General features: G+C 37.8%; 2 protein-coding genes and 1 long non-coding RNA gene across 7 annotated transcripts; 1 reads left to right on the top strand and 2 right to left on the bottom strand.

The window, feature by feature from the left end:
* Positions 1–77: 77 nt before the first annotated feature.
* Positions 78–2609, bottom strand: LOC103455651 (uncharacterized). 5 transcript variants are annotated; one of them, XR_011575877.1, is made up of 6 exons: positions 2367–2609; positions 2158–2209; positions 1531–1625; positions 1008–1103; positions 588–817; positions 78–480 (listed from the first exon to the last, which is right to left on the bottom strand). XR_011575877.1 is itself a non-coding variant. In XM_070813320.1 (6 exons), the coding sequence occupies exons 1-6, from the start codon at positions 2607–2609 to the stop codon at positions 290–292; spliced, it is 750 nt and encodes a 249-aa protein (XP_070669421.1). In that variant the 3' UTR covers positions 78–289. The 5 variants fall into 5 exon arrangements, 2 of the variants coding, with proteins under 2 accessions (XP_070669421.1, XP_070669422.1); XR_011575878.1 differs by having other exon boundaries at positions 592–817; XM_070813320.1 differs by having other exon boundaries at positions 745–817.
* On the bottom strand, positions 2469–4591 carry LOC139187470 (scarecrow-like protein 15). Its single transcript, XM_070813318.1, has one exon. It carries the CDS (start codon positions 4366–4368, stop codon positions 2722–2724), a length of 1647 nt encoding a protein of 548 aa, XP_070669419.1. The 5' UTR covers positions 4369–4591; the 3' UTR covers positions 2469–2721.
* Positions 4592–6740: 2149 nt separating this feature from the next.
* On the top strand, positions 6741–7811 carry LOC139192495 (uncharacterized). Its single transcript, XR_011576691.1, has 2 exons — positions 6741–7057; positions 7167–7811. It is a non-coding gene; the product is annotated as an uncharacterized lncRNA (long non-coding RNA).
* Positions 7812–19579: the final 11768 nt, after the last annotated feature.

Here is a 19579-nt window from a genome sequence, read left to right as displayed (position 1 = left end):
AATAAAAGTAGGACGTACTGTTGTATAAGAAATTCACTCGTGTTGCGGTTTTATGGTTTGTTAGTATGCATGACCCATTTTGGTGCGTCTAAATAACATCACTCTTATTCTTTACATTAAGGTCACAGAGCTACAGTTTGGATATGTTTATCTTTTTTTTTCTTAGTAATCTGTTATGCTACTTCAGAGATTTCACTAATTAAAAGACAAACAAAAGATTTAGACTACCTAATTCAAGCGGTGTATTTCTCTCTCTTTCCTCCGCCGGAAAAAGAAGAGTTTCAAAACTCTACATGCGAAAAGCAATAACAATTCTCCTTTTAGTAATAATACTAATCCTCATGATCAGACTCCGAAACTGGTACTGGTCTAATCTGGTCTGGTCTTCAACCGCATTCTGCCCTGGTAGATCTGGATTAGGTGGTCTAATCTGGCCTTCAATTGCATTATGCCGTGGCAGATCTGAATTAGACGGCTGGTCTGTTAAAAACAAGAAAGGGCAACCAACTGTAAAAAAGGTCGTACCCAGTGCACAAGGCTCCCGCTTTACGCAGGGTCTGGGAGAGGTGAATGTCGGCTAGCCTTACCCACATTTATGGAGAGGCTGCTCCCAAGTCTCGAACCCGAGACCTACCGCTCACTGGCGAGTTTAAGTAACCTAATGATATATCGTTCCATTGTATATAATCCCTCAGTAAGAGAATTTGACTTCAAGCTTGTGTGGTCGATAGTAATCATTCTCACCTGAACCCAACATCTTCATGACCATAGCCCTAGCATACTCAATCTCGGCTTTGTGTGCACTAAGGAGTTTGTGCTGCGATATAGAAACCAAAATACCTCAATGAGTGCACATTTCAGTATTTTAGCCACAGAGTGTAAACAACAAAGAGCACTTCCATAGCAATTTGTTTTGATCTAAACCAACAATTTCAGGGGTCCTGCTAACCAAGGGAACATTCAATAAACTCATATTGCTCCATGCTATATAAAGACAGAGGGAATACCACTTTGCTATATGTGAGCACCAAAACTCGATCAATTATAGCTTGATGCTTCAAAAAGAACGGGCGTAGATGGTTTGTGTACAACTGCTTCGCTCCCTGATGCAAAAAAGGCAAAATTACTTACTATTCTTTTTATAAAAGAAAGCAGGTAGTTAATTACAACAAAATTTTCCCCTCGTGCCCATATCTCATAAGTATGCACATAAACACAGTTGGCTGTGAAATGCTACGAAGCATTCTGAACACAGCTCAAAATTCAACTATAAACATAAGATAAGGCACCCATACATACCCAAATGAATATGCAATTCTTTTCTTCCAAGTGTCCATCAACATCTTTAACAGATGATATTTCAACAAAATTGGATTAAAATCATGAAAAGACCTAGTAATACATGCATGAGGGAGAGATAAAATAACAATTACAACCAACTGAACTTTGTGACAGACAAGTGTCTTTATAATCCTTCTTCCATATGTATTGATACAAACACTCCAAAGAGAAGATTAAAAATGAACTTACATCAACAGTAGGAAGTTGGAGCCAAACAAGAAATGCAAACTTCATATGGTAGTACATTGGGCACCCAAGGACAACGGAAATAATGATGAGGTTATCTATCAAACTCAGATACACGCATGAAAAAATTAGTAGTGATATCTTTTCTTATAACATTGTTGGAAATAATTTACTGATTCCTTAGATCCTCATTTATAACTATAGTTGAAAACATATTCTACTAAGAATGTTACTGAAAGACTCTTGCTGGAAAATGGTATCGTGTCATGGTCATAAAGAAAGGAAAGTGGAGGTCTACTGAAATGTGTAGGGTACCGTTTTCCTATTATTCTTCTTTGTTCAAAATGCTTATTTCTTTTAGTTATATAATAACATTGTATTTTTGCTTTTCAATTCACCAACTGTGGTTGAAACATACAAACTTATTCATCAGAAATTTAATGAAACTGTCAATGTACCAAATTTAAAGAGATCTAGAATAATCCTGAAACAACACCAAAGCAATATGGGATTCTCAGCAAATATGCAAAGATGAAGATGCATATGTAAAAAGGTAGCAAATGTGATACATAAGAGAACCTAACTATTTAACAAATGTGATAATTCTGAGGAAAAGGATCCAGATCTTACCATGAAATAAGCTTGTCTGAAAATATTTCAACAAGGCTGAAAGATCCATAAGCTGCAATCATTTGAAGTGAAAGATGGCAAGAATTAGATTACTTGCACGATAGGGTTCAAAAGAAGCATAAGTCTTGATAGCATACGGTTAAGAATCTTAAGACAATTCATCCAAATACGAAGTACAAAAGGAACACTAAGAACTGATAAATTCCAACCTGCCCAATATAAAAGCCACTTTTCTTGTGCAGTACGAACTTTCCTTTCAATTGCCTGGCATGTACAGTATACCGGTAAACCAATCCCCACAGAACAAGGAATAGCATGCGCAGAGCAATTTTTTTTACTAAAAATAGCATGCATATCGTTACAAAAACGAAAAACCAACGAGAACCAAACATACACCAAAACAGCAAAACTACTCCCAAACCCAACAAAACAAATTGGTCGGCCGGGATCATTACCTTAACACTTAACACATAATTACACCCCAAACCCCAATAGGTAGGAGAATAGGCTACTTAATAGATATTAGCTAGTTTTCTAGCTAGCTGCTGATGTTAATTAGCTCCGCTAATTACACCTCCATGCGGACGTGGCAACCAAGGCCCTATCGTGCCAGCAAAGCACCAACTCGGCCTGCCGTTTCGCCACGTGGAATCCCCTGACCTGGACCTTCCCCAACAAGCACTGGGCCTGAAAGTCCGCAAACTGGCTCAGCTCCACCGCCCTCATCCCCGCCCCCTGAAATACTTCCCTCCACGGCGGAATCCGCCTCCCTGCCTCCTCCACTGCCGCCTGAATCTTCGGCCGCAGCAAATACGTCTCAATCTTCTTCACCACGTCGCTGGAAGCCGCCACGGCCGCGTCCAGCGACTCCAGCATGATTGAGAAGAACTCGAGGCCAGAGACGAAGTTCCTCCGGAACGAAGTTGTTCCGGCATCCCCCATCCCTTCCCCGTCGATGAACACCACGACGCTTGGCGATACGCGGCGCATGTTACCGAGAAAACCGGAGATGTTGTTCTGGGAGCTGAGACGGCGGAGGATGTATGGAGACAGAAGAACCGCCGTCTTCTCTCCGTCCATGAACTTGACGGCCTTGAACGACATCATCTCGAACGCACGAAGGGGGACGAACTCGACCTGGAACCTAATCTTGAGTTCCTGAGCGAACTGGGACAGGTTCTCCCGAACCAGTCGGGTCTCGACGGCGTACTCGTCGGGCACGACGGCAGTTATGCGAAGCACCGGTGGGACCGGGTTGCCGTTATTTCGGCTTGCCACGTCAGCTTTCTCAGCGAGCTCTTTCATTAGGGAAGCGTACTGGCCGCCCAGGCCGATGTCGAAGTCGATGACGTGGATGAAGGTGGAGCCGTTGAGAGCCTCCAGTAGGGCCTGGTTTGTCGTGAAGTGAGAGAACATCGGGACGGGCGAAATTCCCGAAAAGCCCTTGTAGGCGCGGATCGTCTGGACGATGTCGGACCAGGAAGTGAACTCGCGCGCCGCGGTGTCTGAGCCGTTGAGGAGGGACTGAAGAGCTTCCTTGAAATAAACTGCGACGCGCTGGAGCGGCTTCCCAACGGGTTTCGACGGGGAGGAGGATCGCAGCCTGTTGTTCAAACGGTCTAGGATCACCTGGGCAAGTTGCAACTCGTCCGTGTCGAAACAGTCCGCGGCGCGGATTAACTCCTCGATGAAATCAAGCCCTACGTTCCAGTTGCCCGATTGATGGAAGTCGTTCGTCACATGGTCGTAACAATTCTGGGAGGAGTACACTTCGGAGAGATTGATGTCCCAATCGGAGTGGACGAGCTGGGTGGCATCGAACGGCTGAGGATGGGGGTACTCCGAAATCTGAGGATCGTTTGCATTCAATTGTGGGATTGAAGTCTTGAGATTTGGGACGTTTTCGTCGTGCAACCCTAAGTCCCTCATAATTGAGTCCCAGTCCAAGTTGTGCAGGACTTGCTCCTCCTCCCACTCGAGAGGATCATGGTTCGAGTGGGACAGCACGTCGGGGATGGCCGAAATTTTCGAGGGTTTTTCGGCGGAGACGGGGCTGGGGCTGTGACGGAGGTCGAGAACCGAGGTGGGCTCGTAGCCCCCCAAGCTCGAAATACCGAGGTGAAAGTTGACACTTGGGTTATTAGTCTGGGGGTTGTGCTTGGGAGATTGGTTCTTGTTGTTGCTGTGTGGAGAAGAAACGGGCACTCTCATGGCTTATTTAGAAAGCGTTTTTTTTTTTTTTGTGACTGGCTTATTTAGAAAGCTGTGATTTTGGTTGAGAGGAAGAGGAAATGGGAAGGGATCGAAGGGTAAGGGGGGCTCTTGGTGGTGATAATTGAAGGCTTTTTATCTTTGCGTGTGTGCATGGTGGTGGTGGTGGGATGGCAATGGCGCGCAATGGCATAATATAAGGTAAAGTTGTGTGGAAATGTCATACATGACAGACAGAGATGACGAGTGGTCAGAGGGAGGCTTTTAATCTCTTTGAAGCTTCTTGCTCAAGTCTTTGCACACGATTGCTTGTTTTAGTTTTCTGTACGTGTCTTTGTTTGATTCACAGCCTAATTATGCTTTTTGTAATTAGCTCACTTCTGGACTCTCCACAATTAGTGAAATAAAGCTTTGTTGTTGTTGTTATTGTTGTATTGTGGATCTTGCTTATGATAAACAATGTAGTTAATATGTATTTATAGTTTCATGGAGTTTATACTTTAAGTGACATAGAATGTTTGATTTCATATTCTGTTTAACTGATGAAATTAATAACGATATAACTCTTGAGCAACTAAGGTATCGTTTTTTAAATGAATAATGCACTACACAAAAAGAATGGACGTGTGATATTAATGATTTGTCTATATAATGAATTTCACTTATATTAGTTTTGTTCTCGTCTTTTATTTCATGTCATGTGTCTATTTTTAGCTTGCAATGCATTCACATTATCTATGTTAAAAGTCAACTTACTTTAAGTTAAGATTCCATTTTAAAAACAATTTGCAATATGTAGGAGAAGTAAGTAGCTCAACTCCTATAAACTCTAGTAAGTTTTCTCAAATTTTCGATGTGGTAATCTTTATATCCTCAAACGTCTTTCAAGTATGATGAATTTTAAACCTAACACATAATCCAAAAACTAAGCGATAGCTCCTCAGACTACTATGATACTTGCGAAGCTTGTGGCACAATATAGTTTATTTCATCATGTTTCTGGCAAAGATTCATTCATGCGTGTTCCAAATACAGTTTTAATACCAATTCTAGTCTAAATTCAAAGAGTGTCAAGTCTAGTCCGTTTTACCTTTCAATAAAGTAATTAATAAACATCTTTTTCAAAAGCATCTTGGGTTAAAAGTTAAAAGTTAACCTATTGTAGATACAATCCCCTCAAGTCGCCTATAATGCCTCCATTGATTATTTGATTATTTGATTATTTCTACTCAGTTACTAATTAGACTTTTACTATCTTGTATTAGTCATATCATATAGGAATTAGAGGGACTTAAAGTCAAACTGTTGGCCTGAAAGCTCCAAAGTATTGTCCCCCCAAAACACTTTCGAGGACCCATAAAAGCTCGTAAAAACACCACCACCCACCTTTATTTATCTCACTTTGAAAAAGCTTAGAGAAAGAAGCCATGATTAAACCTTTAAGGGCTGACAGCCTCAATAATGGAAGCTACTAAACGTATCTTCCTAGACCATGCAAAGCACTTAGCAAAAGCTAATTACTATTAAAAAATGTTACTAACAGCCTCAATAATGGAAGCTATTAAACGTATCTTCCTTGACCATGCAAAGCACTTAGCAAAAGCTAATTACTATTAAAAAAATGTTACTTTTACCATATATTTGTATTATGTTGATGGTCCTTACCTTTATTAGAGAGATGATACAAATATTTGGTAAACATAGCATGTACTCGTTGTTTTAATAAGTTGAAGGAGTATATCGAAAACCTACCACGTGATGTATCATTATATTTGTTATAAATATGAGTGAACTGTGGACGATGTAATTGGTATGTCTCATTTCTAAAGTGATAATACATGTCTTATAATTTAAGTAGAATAATAATATCACATAATAAAGGCGGGTCCATGTAGGGATTAAGGTGGTTTCGAGACCACCTGGATGTTGTAAAACAACCTATCACTACAACATAATAGTTCATCTACCACGACAATTTTACCATGGACTTTATGAGCTCGTTATAAAAAGTACAAATTTACCACGGGCATAATAAGCACGTAGTAATAACAATTTTTTATCATGGACAAATCTTAGCTCGTTGTAAAATAACAGTAAATGACCACGCGCAAAATTGAACGTTATAAATATACTAAAACCATCACGGACAATGCTTGTGGTTAATATTATTAACATCCACATCGTCTTTTTGTTATCTATCACGGACATAATATGTGATGGAATCACACACACTTAACTAAAAAATCTAGAGGACGTGGGACAAGAATTTTGCAAAATTTCAAACATCTTTGAAATTTGAAAATTTAACAACACTCCCGCACGCTTTTCAAAATATAAAGGAGGTTCAAATTTCATTTATTGATTTATCTCATCCCATCAGCTAGTAACTGCAAAACTCCCCCTCCTCAAATCGTGAGAAATTAAACCGACCTTTGTCAATCTCCTCTCTCTCTCTCTCTCTTAACATTCACCAACGAAAACCATTTTTCAGTTTTCTTCCTCGTCCACTTTGAGTCCTCAGAAGATCTCTCTCTCTCTCTTAACATTTCACCAACGACAACCATTTTTCAGTCTTCTTCCTCGTCTACTTTGAGTCCTCAGGTATCTCCGCCACTCTCTCTCTCTCTCTCTCTCTCCCCTCTGTTTGGCTGCCGACAAAATCCCAATTCACCACTATTCCATTTCCCAGGTAACCAAACAGAGAACCCATTTTGTGAAGCTCCCAACTTTCTCCTTCAATTGGATTAAGATTTGTTAATTTTTTGTCAAATTTGTTGACTTGCAACTTTGTGGTTCAGTATGTGAAGGGAATTTATGGAAATTGACATTGATGAGCTTCTGGGTTGCAACCGGCCGGTGAGCATTCCGATGAAGAGGGCGATTTACGTGTGGGGATATTGCAAGTTCGAGCAGACCGGTCGGAATGGGAAGGAGCCATGGTTGAGGATCCCGAAGCAGTTCTCTGGAGCTTTTTGGGTGCACAACAAGGGCTAATTGGCGGTGGCTGGACATTGCTTGCGACCGCGAGCACACCTCCTCTGCTGCATCAAATGGATTGCTTTTCACTTGGGGTAATTAAGCTTCATCGTTTTTATTTTATTGTTTTAATGTTTATAAATTTCAATTCTTCCATTTTTTTTAATTTAATCAAGTAATTATATATTGTGTTTAGTCTATGTGCATTAGATAACTTGAATGTGTAAGCAATTGATCATGAGCTAGTGACTTCGGTCAATTGGGAGATGGAACGGAGCAATGAAGAAATGCTAGTTTTAGAGGTGGAGCGGATAGGAAGAATATCTTAAAAATTTGATGATTGTAATTTAAGTTCTTGGCTACATTTGATCCATTCTCTGTAATGCAATGCTAGTTTTGCACCACATAATCTTGTTGAGGTTAGTTCTGTATAAATGTTCAAGTTTTTATTGATTAATTTTTTGGCATCATGTGTGGACCATTAGAGATTTGTCTATTTAAATTTTTACTTGTTAATTTAGCTTCAAGTTTTGTTTATCTATTCACTATTTTCATCCATATGCTTATGTCTATATGGATGGATAGAGAGAGGCACCAATTTCTGAAGCTCAAGCATTAAAGGTAGTATTTCACTCTCAAGTCTTTTGTTCGGAGGTGTTCCAAGAAATGTGTAGTCTTCAATTAACAATGTCTTTGTTATTTTTTGAGAACTAGAGGCCTATTTGGCACTTAGTATAACTCATTGGTTTTGTTGTTAGTTTTAGTGTACAACTTATAATATTTGTATTTTGAATATGTGGTTTTTTATGTAATCATTATATTGTAGTAAATATGCAATTTGTATATAAATATTATATATATAATTTTTATTGAATAATTTTTTTTTAATTTTTGGGAATTGTTTTATAACGGGCATTGTTTGTGGTCAATTTGGAATCCACAACGGCTATAGTGCATGTGGTGTTAGATTCTAATCTATCATGGGCACAATCCGTGGTTGCATCATATTAGACAACGGCCATAGCTCGTGGTTGAAACTGTGACTTTTTATCACATCCAGATTACTAACGGGCACATTGTCCGTGGTGGATTGCAATCTACCACGGGCATCAACCATGGTAGATGAGCTTTTTTCTTCTAGTGTATGAAAACCTCCAAAGACTTTCCAAATGTTTGACACAAGACTTTTGCATGCCCACCAAGCATTTGGTGTAACGCACGCTAGGAATATTTCAACAACACTCAATATGTTGCATCGATATAACTCGACAGATACTCTCAAGAGCACTCAACAAATTGCTTCAATAAATGTCAATATATGATGAAATGTGCGCATAATGGCTTGTATGACTACAACAAGCTCACCACATGTTCGATGCACTAAACAAATTGAAATCACACTTTGTTCTTTTTTCGTCTAAAAATTTTGAATATTCAACATTGAGACCCTCAAAATTGAAACTCTATGCTCCAGTACACATAACGGTATTTCGGTTAAACGAGACACTTCTCCATGTTTAATTTCCTAAAGTAACATTTGTACTCCGTAACTAGCTTGATTAAAGGCAACTGTAGACGTAATCTAGAATCATGAAGCATTGTTCACATCAGATATTGGAGCAAAAAGCTAATGGAAATCTTGTTGACGTTGGACGAGGGACCCAATGGCCAAGCGGGTCGGTCCTACAAGAAAGCACTTTAGGGTGAGTTGATTGGCCACAGGTAGGGACCCACTACTAGGGTTAGCTTTTTGTCGGGCATGCATGGCAATAATGGCCATGCAACACAGTGCGTAGAAACAAGGCCCACGTAGGATTGCTGTGCCAAATTGCCATTGGCGGCGACCAGAAAGAGAGAATATGTTCCTTCCAAAATTTTGCAATAGGTGGTGAATTGCACTCACCGATTGATGAAAATCCTTCCGTCCATTTACGTACCAAATAGGCAAAGAGAAAATCAAACACAAGATCTAGCGATCTACATTCTTCACTTTTTATTTTTCTAATGGGGTGATGAAATTGATAGGTGGGCTGGGACGACTTTATTTACAGAAAAGTTTTGGCCACCACAAAAAGATGGTTTTAGGTCTTTTTGCTACCTATAATATAAACAAGGTATATTTCAAAGTTGATTTAAAATTAACTGAATGAAGCACTTAAGTCCTAATCAACCTAATTAACACGTGTTTCATTCCAGCCAAAAAAGAAAGGGCCTGTGTTTAGTTACAAATTGTATGAGACAATTTTTGTATTATTTTTGGCAATTATAATTATGGAATGATTTGGTGTAAACACTTACGAGGGATCCAATGCAGCAAACATTATAAATTCTTTGAATGTATGTCTGAAATTTTTTTTTAATCATACTTTATTTATAAGACTTTAGAAATAGTTCTAAATTCCCCCTCTAATCACTTGTACATTTAGGTTTAATTATTAGTTTATAACAAAAGATACCGAATGTCATAGCCCGTCTCGAAATATTATATTTCTAGGCGTGAAATTACCTATTTACCCCTGGACGTTTTGTGTGGTTATGTGGGTTAAGTTTTATTTGGACAAATTCTAAATTTTTCCTAAATTTTGGAACACTTAGGACCCAAAGTGTTTTCTTTGGTTTTGGTTGGTAATCCACGTGGACCACACACACACACACAAAAACTCTCCCTCTCTCCCGTGCCTTCTCTCTCTCCTTCCTCTCGAATTTTTCAGAAAATCTGTACAAAACATACGGACAAACTTCGAAACTAACCATCTACGCACGGATCGACGTCAAGAAGGTATTGTTCATGCACACATAAATGCAGAGTTTTTAGGAGATTTTAAGCTTCTAGAGAGCTTTAGATCATCTCCACGAAGCTCAGAGAAGAAAAACGAGGTGATTTGGACGTCGGGAAGTGGAGATCGACGAGTTTGAAAATGTGGCCGGATTATCGAAGCTTTTCCGGTGAGATCCCGTGAACTTTAGGTTCTAAAATTGGTAAGATTTTGTTCTACTTATTATAAGGATCATTTTGGTTCAATTTTCATGGAAATTGGTTAAGAAATGGAAGAGAAATGAAGGTTTTTCTAATTTCCAGAGATGGACAACACAGAGGTCATCGGCGAACCAAGGAAGAAGGAGAAGAATATTCTGTCAACTTTGACAGAATATTCTGACGTCGTCAGGTAAAACTAACAGATTCTGTTACTTTTTAACAGAATATTCCACGTAATATTCCTAACAGCGTCACTGTTACCGTTAGTGTGCCAGGCACGTGCTTGCGCGTGGACCACGCGTCTGGCCGTGCCTTGGCAGGCACGTGACGGCGCGTGGGAAGTCGGAATTTTTTTCTAAAAATATGGGGATGTTCGTGAGGTTGTGTAGATCACGTTGATATATTCAAACATCCCATTTGAGCAATGTATGAGAAGTTATTAGCTAGTATTGGTTATGTACTTTAAATTGACGTTTTTATAGTTGTTTCGCATATAGGGGAGGCTTATCCCGAGGACGAGCGCAGTCAAGGGCGACTCGAGGGCTACGACCCTTCGACATACCAGTGAGTGGGCTTTTGATTTTCAGTATATACTTATATACTTGATATTTTCCCAGAAAATGCGTTTAAATGAAAGTATGCCTTGAAATGCCATGCATATAAATTATGTTCAATATATGAATTAGTATATGATGCATAATATATAATTGTGGTGCTGTGGACGCTCAGGTAAGCCCAGGTGAGTTTATGAATTGTAAATGTGAATAACGGTTGTGATTTATTGAGAAGCATAGAGCTCATAAACCTGCACCCCGGTGTTAGTGATTAGCCAGAGATATGACACATGCTTGTATATAATGTCACATCCCGCACCATATGCTCACATTTGATCCAATTTAGGTGCACAGTCTTGTCGTACAGACCATCATAGGTGGTTCCGACTCGTAGGTGACTAGCGATTTATCGCCCAACTATCATAAGAGCGCAATATTGAGCATAATTATGTTACACCCAGTCTTGTCGTACAGACCTTTTTAGTGGTTCCGACTTGTATGTAGTGTAGTGCTGTATAGGTCATTGTAGTGACTCCGGCTAGATTGACTAATGATCTATGAATTCAGCCGTACAGACTTCTACAGGGGTTTTGGCTAATATGTTATTTTCCATGAATTTATTCTTACCTGAGTTACTTACTATGTTTGTACCATACTTAGGGCATTCGTATTTAGATCTCGTATAAATACTCGGGGGATTTAGATGTAATTATGTAATAAAATGAGGGGCAAATATGTAAAAAGGGGAGGAGCCCTTATTCTATAAAAGGGCCTCCTCACCCTCACAAAGAGAAGGCCTCACTCTCACTCTCACCCTCAGAGGGCAATTCTTAGGCCTTAAGCTCCCTCATCCTCTCGAAGCTCTCACTCTCATATTCAGAGCTCTCTCTCCCTCAAAAATACAATATCAGTGTGAATGTAGCCCAAACTTTAGGGTGAACCACGATACATCTTGTGTTATTTACTTTCTTGCAGATTCCCGGTTGGATTTACATTGTTCCAAGACCCCTCCGGTTTTGTGCATCAACATACTCTATTTTATGTTTTGGCATGGCATATTTATAATTATGAAGATGTGAAGCATGATTTTAATTGATATATATATATATATATATTTATTTATTTATGCATATGTTTATATTCTATTTCTGGGAAAATTATACATGTTTTACAGCGAGATGTTAGAGTGTTTGATAATGAAATGATTTTGAAACCTTTATTTTTGCCCACTCACATTTTCTGTTTTGCGCCCCTCCAGGTTTTAGGTAGACTTGCTATTGGTGGCATTGAGGATCTTTGCGGTTCTGACTGAATAAAATATTTGTAGGACATCTTCTGGTACTGTATAACTAGTACTTGTCCTACTGGACTGCACCTAGACTTTCTATGCTCTGATTAGGAGTATTTACACTTGTATCTCACTCCTAGCACTTTATGTTTATAAGTGCACATTAGTAGCTTTCAGTTTTATTTATTCGTACATTTCTTATCTTTTTTGCTTCTGCACTGTGCACATGGCTACGTCACCTTCACGTGACGGCCAACACGCCTCGATCTCGGTCGGGGTGTGTCACCGAAAGTCTCTTTAACCAATTCAAATTATGAAGAAGAAAAAAGACTGAATTATAGAGTCAAATCTAAATTCTTCATTCTAAAACGAGGTCAAATGAACTTGTTTATATGGCTTTGTAGCTAAGTTACAACATTGCAAAACCCAGAAAAATAAATGGCAAAGGAAAGAATACGTACATAGCTTGAGAATAACAAAAACAAAAAGGAAGAGAAAACGGGTTTTTTAATTAAGTAAGACAAACCAAGACGTGATTGTAGTATGTATTAACCTCTTCTTGCTGAATATTTAATTGCTTTTTATAAATTTTAAACAAGCAGAGATGTTGCAGATTGATTTGAGCTTGGATGATTTTGTTTGAGCTATAAATAAAAATATAGCTTGTTACGGGATCAATCTATTTTTATTTACACAAAGTCGCACGATTTAGTTCCACTAATTTCGGAGCCAATTTAGGGTCATATATCCTTGGGCTCAGACGACCTCTTCAAATCACTCCAACCAGTCTGAGGGGTTGGAAAGGTTCCTTCCCAAAACGCGTTGCCATGCAGGCGATCTGATTCAGGAATATCTTGCCTTCTTTAATGTCGTTGAACACGTTATCCAACTCACTGATGTCATCACAGTGATCATGCGAAACGCTACAAGACACAGTCAAAGACCACCAACTAGGAATTACAATCACTGTTAGCGCCAAATAACCCATCTACCCATGCTCCAACTCAACGACAAGATCGAGGTTGCTCATTCTCCACTGCCTATAAATAAAGTCAGAGGCCTTCAAGCTCAGAACCTTCGTCAAATTCAATATCTACGATTATACAAAACCTTGAGTGATTCTTCAATCAACCCAACTGTTTTCAGCACAAACCCAATTGCTCTTCAACAAAACTTCTAGTTTTTCATCTACAATCTCAAAGCCTTCCTTGAAGCAAAAACTGCCTATGATTCCTGAGATCTAAAATTTTTACTACTCTGCCACCCCATGGTATGATTTGGTTGACATGCAATTCCAATCACCATGATTTCCTCTCAATGACTAAGAAAAAATATGTACGTAGCATTAGAATAACAAAAAAAGGGAAAAAAAGGAAAATGGGTGGGCTTAGCCTCACAATGGGGTAGTAATAATATGATTCAAATTTGCCTCTAACGAAAATCGAACCTAAGACCCATCGCTTACAAGTGAAGAGAAATACCAGTAGACTATAGTATTAAGTGGCTAGCATCTTTAAGTTTAGAAAAATAAAATAAAAAGCTCACATTTTCTCTTACTCTCTCTCTCTCTAACATTTCTTTCCAATTTCTCTCTTTGTCATATCTTTTTTTTTATAGAATTTTTATATTTACACACACAAAGTGTGTGGGGCTTCATCTAGTTAATAATTAAGTAAGACAAACCCAATTGTAATTGTAGTTTATAATTAACTTGTTGTTGAATATTTAATTGATTTTTTGTAAATTAACAAGCAACGATGTTGCAGATTGATTTGAGCTTGGATGATTTTGTTTGGGTTATAAATAGAAATATAGTTTGTTATGGGACTAATCTATTTTCATTTACATAAAGTCACACAACTTTGGTCCACCAATTTTAGAGGCGAATGTAGGATATCCTTGGGCTCGAACGACCTATCCAAATCACTCCAAACCAGTCTGTGGACTTGGACAGGTTCCTTCCCAAAACGCGTCTGCCACGCGGGTGATCAGATTCGGGAATATCTCACCTTTTTAAATGTTGATGAATGCGTCATTTGGCATGCTAATGTCACCACAATGACTGTGCAAAGAGTTATAAGACACAGTCAAAGGTGACCAACCAGGAATTACAGTCACTATCAGCACCAAATAATCGATTTACCCATTCTTCAGGTCATGATAAGATCAAGGTTGCTCATTCTCCATTGCCTATAAATAGAGTTAAAGGCCTTCAAGCTTAGAACCTTCGTCAAATTCAATTACTATTATACAAAACCTTGAGTGATTCTTCAATCAACCCAACTACTGTTTAGCACAAACCCAATTGCTATTCAATAAAACCTCTTGCTCTTCAGCTACAATCTCAAAGCCTTCATTCGAAGTAAAACACTCACTACGATTACTGAGATCTAAAACTTTTACAACTCTGCTACCCCGTGGTATGATTTGGTTGACATGCAATTCCAACTAGGGGTGGGTTCAAAAAGCGAAAACAAAAAAAAAATCGAGCCGAACACCGAACTGAAGCCGGAAAAATCGAACCGAACCGATTTATATAATTATTTAATAGATATTAATTATATAAATTATATATAAATACTCAAAACCTAGAGGCAAGGTGTTTCGAACTCCTTACCTCTTAGTTAAAAGTGTTTGTTTCAGCCAACTTGACAACAAGCTTTCTGTTGCTACAATCGTACTAGTAAAATATTTATACTGATTCTGGATCTTTAAATCATTATAAGATTTCCAAACACAAAACCCTAGCTGCCCCATTTACTCTCCCATTTCATCTACTCCTAGTTCTGTCTTTTCAGTCTCTCTCTCTCTCCCATCGTCGAATTCTCAGCCTTTCTCTCCCCCATCGTCGAATTCTCAGCCTTTCTCTCTCCTATCGTGGAGCCATTAACCTTCTCGCGGGTGATTCGCTCGATGTGGATGACCCATTTACAGCGGTGGACCTAGACGACCTTGCCCTCGCGACTCTTGAAGGGCCTGCAAACCACCTGGACCTTGTCTTCCTTATGCACCAAGAACGGAGGTTGGAAGAGAGAGGCGTGCTCATTAGCACACAACGCACGCTGGATGGCACGGTGAAATAAGCCTTACCGGCAGTGTAGGCTTGGTTCTGTTTTTGCTTTGTGTTTTCTTAAATTTGCTTATGCATTCACTTTTACTTTGCTTATTCTTATGGAAGATTGGTATTAGTTCATTTCATAATTTTGTATCCGAATAAACCAACAAGTCCCAATTGTTTATTTTCGAGGTTAAGTGATGATTTTTTGAACGAAAATTGGCTGATGTTGTTCTTGGATTTGTCTATGTGGTAAAGATCTTTGGTTTTTGGGTCTTTACTCTTTATTAAAACCCTTGGTTCTCGTCTGTTTGGCTGTGTTCGGACAGGTGCTCATGGCTGGATGTTGCAATCGACGAGGCGTCGGTTGGTTGGTGGCGAGGGTTTGTGCTAGTAGGGATGCTCGGTGGCGGGTGCTTCAGTGGAAGCTCAGTTTTTTTTTTTTTTTTGGTATTTTATGGCCTGGGCCTTTACTGTTTGTTGGGTTTTTTGGACTAATTTGGCAGGTCCCCTTTTGGGCTAATTTACCATATCCATATTTTAAAAAAAATGGAAAAAACCGAACCGAACTGAAACCGAACTGGAAAAAACCGAAACCGAAAAAAACATAACAAAAAAAAACCGAAGGAAAACCGAATCGAATCGAACAGTAACTTCAGTTTGGTTTTTGGTTTCAGCCAAAAATCGAACCGAAAGGAACCGAACCCACCCCTAATTCCAACCATGGTATAAAATATCAATGATATCGGAAATATCGGTAGTCCAAAAACATGGAAATTTTGATGGAAATATCGGGATATTATTGATATTGATAAAAATTGAATAAAAACCACGGAAATTGTAAGAAAAACTTGGAAATTTTTATTGAAACTTTGGAGAATGTTTATTTAGTCAATTATCTATTAGTTTATAAAAAAAAAATTAGAAGGAAATGCATTACATGATGGATTTAACTGATTTAAGTTGATTATACAGCGAGCTAGCAAACACTGTGAGTGTAGAAAATATGTAGTAATTAATGAAAAAAAAGATTAAACACACCATAATCATTTATATATAATGATTTACTACAATATTTTTTACACTTTATACATTGCATGGTAAGATACATGAGTGATTTAGTACCACATAAAGTTCATATGAGGTTCAAAATTTTCACTATCTTCATTATCTCTATGTGTAGAGTAAGTTTATTGCGAAGAGTATTCATCAAATGATAAATCCCCAAAATAGTTTTGCATGTAATAGTTAACATGCCACTCATATAAATATAAATATTTTAGCATATTATCACTAAAATATAAGTGATATATGGTGGTTACGGTGTTGGAGGAGTAAAATGGGAGGGGTTCAAATCCCCTTTGTGTTTTTTTTCCCTCCATTTCCTCCATTTTTTCCCTTTTTTTTCTTCTTTTTCTTTTTTTTCCTTCCTTTACATCGATATTTTCGATATTTTAGCGATATTACACCGATATTTTGACAAAATATTGTTGAAGTGTGAGCGAAATTATCGACATCGATATTTTCCGATATTATCGATATTTGTACGATATGTACATGGATATGTTCCGAAATATCCGTGATTCGAAAAAACCGAAATATCCTCGATATTTCATCAATATTATCGATATTTCAGACTATGATTCCAACCACCCTGATTTCCTCTAAGAGGCATATGTTTTGTACTAAGTTCAATCCAATATTAGTGATCTCGGTGGACTCCTCTAGCATTTTCTCGTCCTTCATGGACTAAATCTTGCTAGAGTTTCATTGCTTTCTTTACATCTCCAGTCAATTTACATTTCAAGCCATCAACCTATGTTTTACTTTTACAAACATTTGTAATCTTGACTTTATAATGGAATGATTACATTATGTTTCTCGCTTTAGTTTTCATTTCTCTTTTATTTACGTTTTAGGCAAAAACACACAAAGTTATATTGAATTTTAAGTTCTCATCCACTCGAGGCAAAAGAAAGAACTTAACCGTACCGGTGTCCTACTCGTTGCACAATTATTTGGTTAAAAAATAAGATTTATGTGCAACATTTCACATATACTCAAACAAGAACATTGTCTGTTGACAGCATTCAATAGTGGCACACCTATTCTCTATTTCTCTCAAATCATCCGGTAACACTGAGACCGAAAATAACACTCGGAACAAATAAGTGTTGAACTTGATCCAGACTCTGTCTCAATTTTGACACAAGTTTAATACCGCTAACTATTAAGGCGTCCTCGTCCTTTCTATTATAGTACTATAAAAATAAAAATAAAATAATCCAACAGATGGTATCAAATGAAAACTAACAAGACGACATAATTATCTGCAAAATTTGGAGATAAGCATATTTCCTAATAATACATAGGAAACATCAGCAGAAGATTCCAGTGTGGGTTAGAATTTAAAATAGCCAATGTGTGCTCGACATGATCTTTTATTATCTCAGAGTCAAAATTCGTTTATTATGATATCAGTAAAACACTTTAATAAAATCTTCTCACTATTCCAAATAATAAAATTAGTTTGGTCCTAACCTTAAATCATCCAAGAGGTAGGCAATGATAAAAGAGATACCTAGTCTAAAGTAGCCAGTGCATGTAGATATACTGGTTAGCAATATATAAAAGAGTCATCTTGAATCATCTATCGACAATTATTATTGGAGACAAATTTCTTAAAATGTGACTTAAGAAATTTATAATTTATTACAATGTGATAATCGGTTAGAACTATAAGTTTTTTGAGACTACAAGATGGTTATTCCTAAATTCAGTATCATTATATTGCCTTATATCAACTAAAGAGAGATTAATGTTGAGTTGGAAAATGCGTATAGATATAATTAGTGAGATAAAATGTGTCATATTTATATATTCTTTAGATTGAATGATTCAAAGAAAATTCATGAACAAAAATAAATACAAGTGTGTGAAAGAAGAAAAAAAATGTGTCCATATCATATCCATCCACGTGGACAAGGACTTGTTACTTAAGAATTAAGGTTCCATATATCATATTAAGTACACGGGACACACGCGGTGGGAGAGGGAAGCTTGAAGCATACAAAAGAGATACAAAAGAGAAGGGTGATGGGAAGAGAGGGGGGATTTGAGATTCTGATTTAAATCATTCATATAAAGAAGGTCTCACCAGTCCATTCACCCCACTCTCGAAAAGAAATAAAAAGGCAAAGGTTGATAGAGAGCACTGGCGCATGCAGCAGCAGTGGAGAGTGGTAGTGACCATTTTTTAGGCCTCGTAGTGGCCCAAGGATCTTCTATCTTTCATATAACAAGCATTACCCTTACATTTACAGCTGCCAACTCGATCGATCTCCTTTTTATGATATATATGGGATTGCGATCCCTATAGGATATGTTGATTTTGCTTTGAGAAATACCCCTTGATTCATTTTAGTTTTATGTATGACCACATTTCTTCTTCTTTTTTTTTCTTTTTTTTTTTCCTTTGATTCCTCCACTCTCTCTCTCTCTCTCTCTCTCTCTCTCTCTCTCTCTCTGTGAGGGGGTACGTGTTTGCGCGTTGTGTGTTGCATGTGGCATTTTGTAAACTACTCCGATTAGACTAGTTGAAATCAAATAGTATGTGGTCTCTGGTGAAACATGCACTCTCTCTCTCTCTCTCTCTCTCTCTCTCTCTCTCTCTCTCTCTCTGTGAGGGGGTACGTGTTTGCGCGTTGTGTGTTGCATGTGGCATTTTGTAAACTACTCCGATTAGACTAGTTGAAATCAAATAGTATGTGGTCTCTGGTGAAAGGCGCTTAGTATTTTTGCAACTTGGTTTGGTGACATGATCAATTCAGATAAACCATTTGATAGACGAATTTTGTGCGTTACAGTCAGAAATCAGATGTGGTTGGATTTAATAGTACTGATGCTACAATTTGTTTTGATTTTTGACAAAACAAAAGTATTAGTAAGTTAAATTGCTAATTATTAGAAGGGAGAAGAATCGTTGAAGATCCAACTTGCACTAGAATGCATAAACATCATTATTTTCCACCACTGCAATAAAATGTTATCTGCGATGTTACAATTCATCGAAAACATAAAACATGATTTAAATTCTGAAAAAGTAAATGCTTTCATACCCAATCAAAATTTGATTGATGAGTAATTTTTTTTTTTATCAAAGTAAACAAACTTCATTAACTAAATTCCAACACTACAACCAAAGATGCTAGAACACCAATCAAAAGGGCGACAAAAAAAGGAGCTCAAACTCAAAGATGCAAATTAAAGCAGATAATAGTTGATTATACAACTGCAAGCTTATATCGTTATAACAACCAAGATTAAAAAAACAATAAATAAATAAATAACTCACCTACTAA

This window comes from Malus domestica, chromosome 15, assembly GCF_042453785.1.
Source record: "Malus domestica chromosome 15, GDT2T_hap1".
Lineage (NCBI taxonomy): Eukaryota > Viridiplantae > Streptophyta > Magnoliopsida > Rosales > Rosaceae > Malus > Malus domestica.
This window is presented reverse-complemented; position numbering and strand designations above follow the sequence as displayed.